Source organism: Aspergillus welwitschiae, assembly GCF_003344945.1.
Source record: "Aspergillus welwitschiae strain CBS 139.54b unplaced genomic scaffold BDQ94scaffold_82, whole genome shotgun sequence".
Lineage (NCBI taxonomy): Eukaryota > Fungi > Ascomycota > Eurotiomycetes > Eurotiales > Aspergillaceae > Aspergillus > Aspergillus welwitschiae.
In genome coordinates, this window is record NW_020798776.1 from 45,359 (window position 1) to 47,655 (window position 2,297).

General features: G+C 49.8%; 1 protein-coding gene across 1 annotated transcript; it reads left to right on the top strand.

Moving 5' to 3' along the window:
* Nucleotides 1-886: 886 nt before the first annotated feature.
* On the top strand, nucleotides 887-1,624 carry BDQ94DRAFT_176103 (uncharacterized protein; the record flags this gene model as incomplete). The annotated part of the gene is made up of 4 exons (XM_026772620.1): nucleotides 887-959; nucleotides 1,018-1,081; nucleotides 1,130-1,238; nucleotides 1,298-1,624. The coding sequence occupies 4 exons, from the start codon at nucleotides 887-889 to the stop codon at nucleotides 1,622-1,624; spliced, it is 573 nt and encodes a 190-aa protein (XP_026619880.1).
* Nucleotides 1,625-2,297: the final 673 nt, after the last annotated feature.

Consider the following 2,297-nt stretch of genomic DNA (forward strand, 5'->3'; position numbering starts at 1 on the left):
TCCGCTGGAGGATTCGTGTCTGAGGTAACTGGCAGTGTGATTGGGGTGGTCGGTCGACGCTGTCCAGAGTACGACATCTCGCTTGCCTCCTAATGTGATGGGGCGAATCAGGAAAGTAAAGATGATAAGACGAGCTTGCTGGAAAGGAATAACATAACATCCACTCTATGTTGTGAAACGATAACGAACGCCTTGTGTCACGGCAGCAAGCGACGCAGAAGACGTAGGCGGGTATATAAGACAAGACTATGGGTTGTACAAGGTCAACGGTTGACAAAGTTATTGAGATAGCATATTAGTCGCCTACCTCTTTTAATCCTGGGGGAAGTGGGTATTGGCATTGTTCGTGTGGACAACGAGGGTTAATATCGACCAGACATTCTCGTTAACGAATATAATTATCAAACGATCTGTGAAGGGCAACTTTACTGGTATATTAAACATTCCGCTACAGAAAAGGTCTGGCAAATTGCCAACGTAGGACAACGGGTAAGATCTAGTTCAGTTATGACGGAGGGGTGGTCCGAACAAGTCAAACTGGTCCAATTTCCTGCAAAAAACAACAACGGAACCCAAGAACAAAACAGGGCAAAAACAAAGGCCCAAAAACCCGCGTTGCCTCAGCAAGTGATCACAAGTACTGCTGAATTGAAGTGGTTGAAGTCGGCGGCCTGCATATGACGGGCTCACCCCATGATGGGCAAACAAAAGTCACCGTGGGCAAAGAAAAGTCTACTCTTGATGCCTAGACGTCGTGGTCATCACTTGCACATAGGGTGAGGTGACCTTGGCCATGCTGGGTTAAAGGAGCGAAATGGATACGATATGTTCCTGATAGACGACCGCCAAATGAACACAATTCGCATCAGTCTTCGGGAAAAGTCCAATGGCCCGAGACAGCAATGAAAAGCGCACTCGGCTCCGCCAACAATGCCGCGAGGCATTGGCGAACCATATCTGTAACGCCTTCCCCTGCCCAAATCCGCTCAACAATATTGAACAAGCTGACATATCTAGATGATCTGCTTGCGGTGAGGGACCATCCCCGGGCAGTAAGACTGAAGCCAGGCCCAAGGGATGGGTATGCCTGGTCGGTTACTGATGCAAAGGCACATTGAATGAACACTAGTCTGGCCAATGGGTCGGTGGGCCTGTACGATGCAACATGCAGAGATATCGGTCGGTCGATCGAGGCCGTCCGTCCTGTTGCAGTGGCAGACGTGGCACGGGGCTCTGAGGTAGGCCACCCTCAACGGACCTCGGTGTGGAGGCTAATCCGCTTATCCTTCCTTTTCAGCGTCCGTCAATGTCGGATAATGATGAGTCGCTCACTGCGAGGATCGAGCGTTTAGTACGAGAAAACAACCAACAGCGAGAGGAGCTCGATCGCCTCCAACATAAGGTCACGGAGGTCACCGACATATCCGAAGGCTGGAAAATGAGATGCACGCAACTAGAAAAGGATCTTCTTAGGGAGCAAAGCATAGTATGCAGCTTGGAAGAAGCATTAAGCGATCTTCAACGCCATGTACATGAAGCTGTCCAATCATCGAGACAGCGTCGATTTCGCCAAGTTAACTGTGAAGACACTGCTTTGGCTCCCACGGAGGTTGATCGGAACTGAATGAGATATTGGGTTTCTTCGGAAAAGTAAAAGTGACCAGCTAATTACTGCTGCAACTACCAAGCACGCGGTGCGGGGGCACATTTCGTTCTTGCAGGTTCCCGCCCCTTGTTGTCTGCCGCTTGTTACTTATACAACGTCCGCAGAAAGGTGCCATAACAATCCAGTAGAGAGCTCCCTGTACTAGTGAACAGACCCGCATATTTTGTTTTCGGGCATGGCATTCAAAGAGACTATCAGCCGTGGCACTCCAGTCGTAGTTATATAAAAGACCACGCCGCTGCTTGAGAGTGCAAATATACACAGCAGCCCTTAGCCCAGTACCATACCACCCTACAAAAGCAATTTCAGTCAGAAATTGGGAGCATTGATCTCATGGCTAGCGGGGTGGAAGAACCCACGGTAGATAGAACTTTCGTGGTCATCAATGCCAACGAGAGTGACCCCAACCTTGACCACCGTGACGTCTCATCGCAGAACTTGGAAGACGATGATGTTCCTCCAATGCAAAGCACGATCGCAGAAGTGCCATTCGAGCAGGCTATAGCCGTGCTGCCGCGGATACTAGATACAATCAGTCTACCGTCCTATGATCAAACCCATATTCGTGGCCGCAGGAATGTCCTGGAAAGCAGCGACCTACCTCCTGAACCAGAACACTTCAACAGGGAGG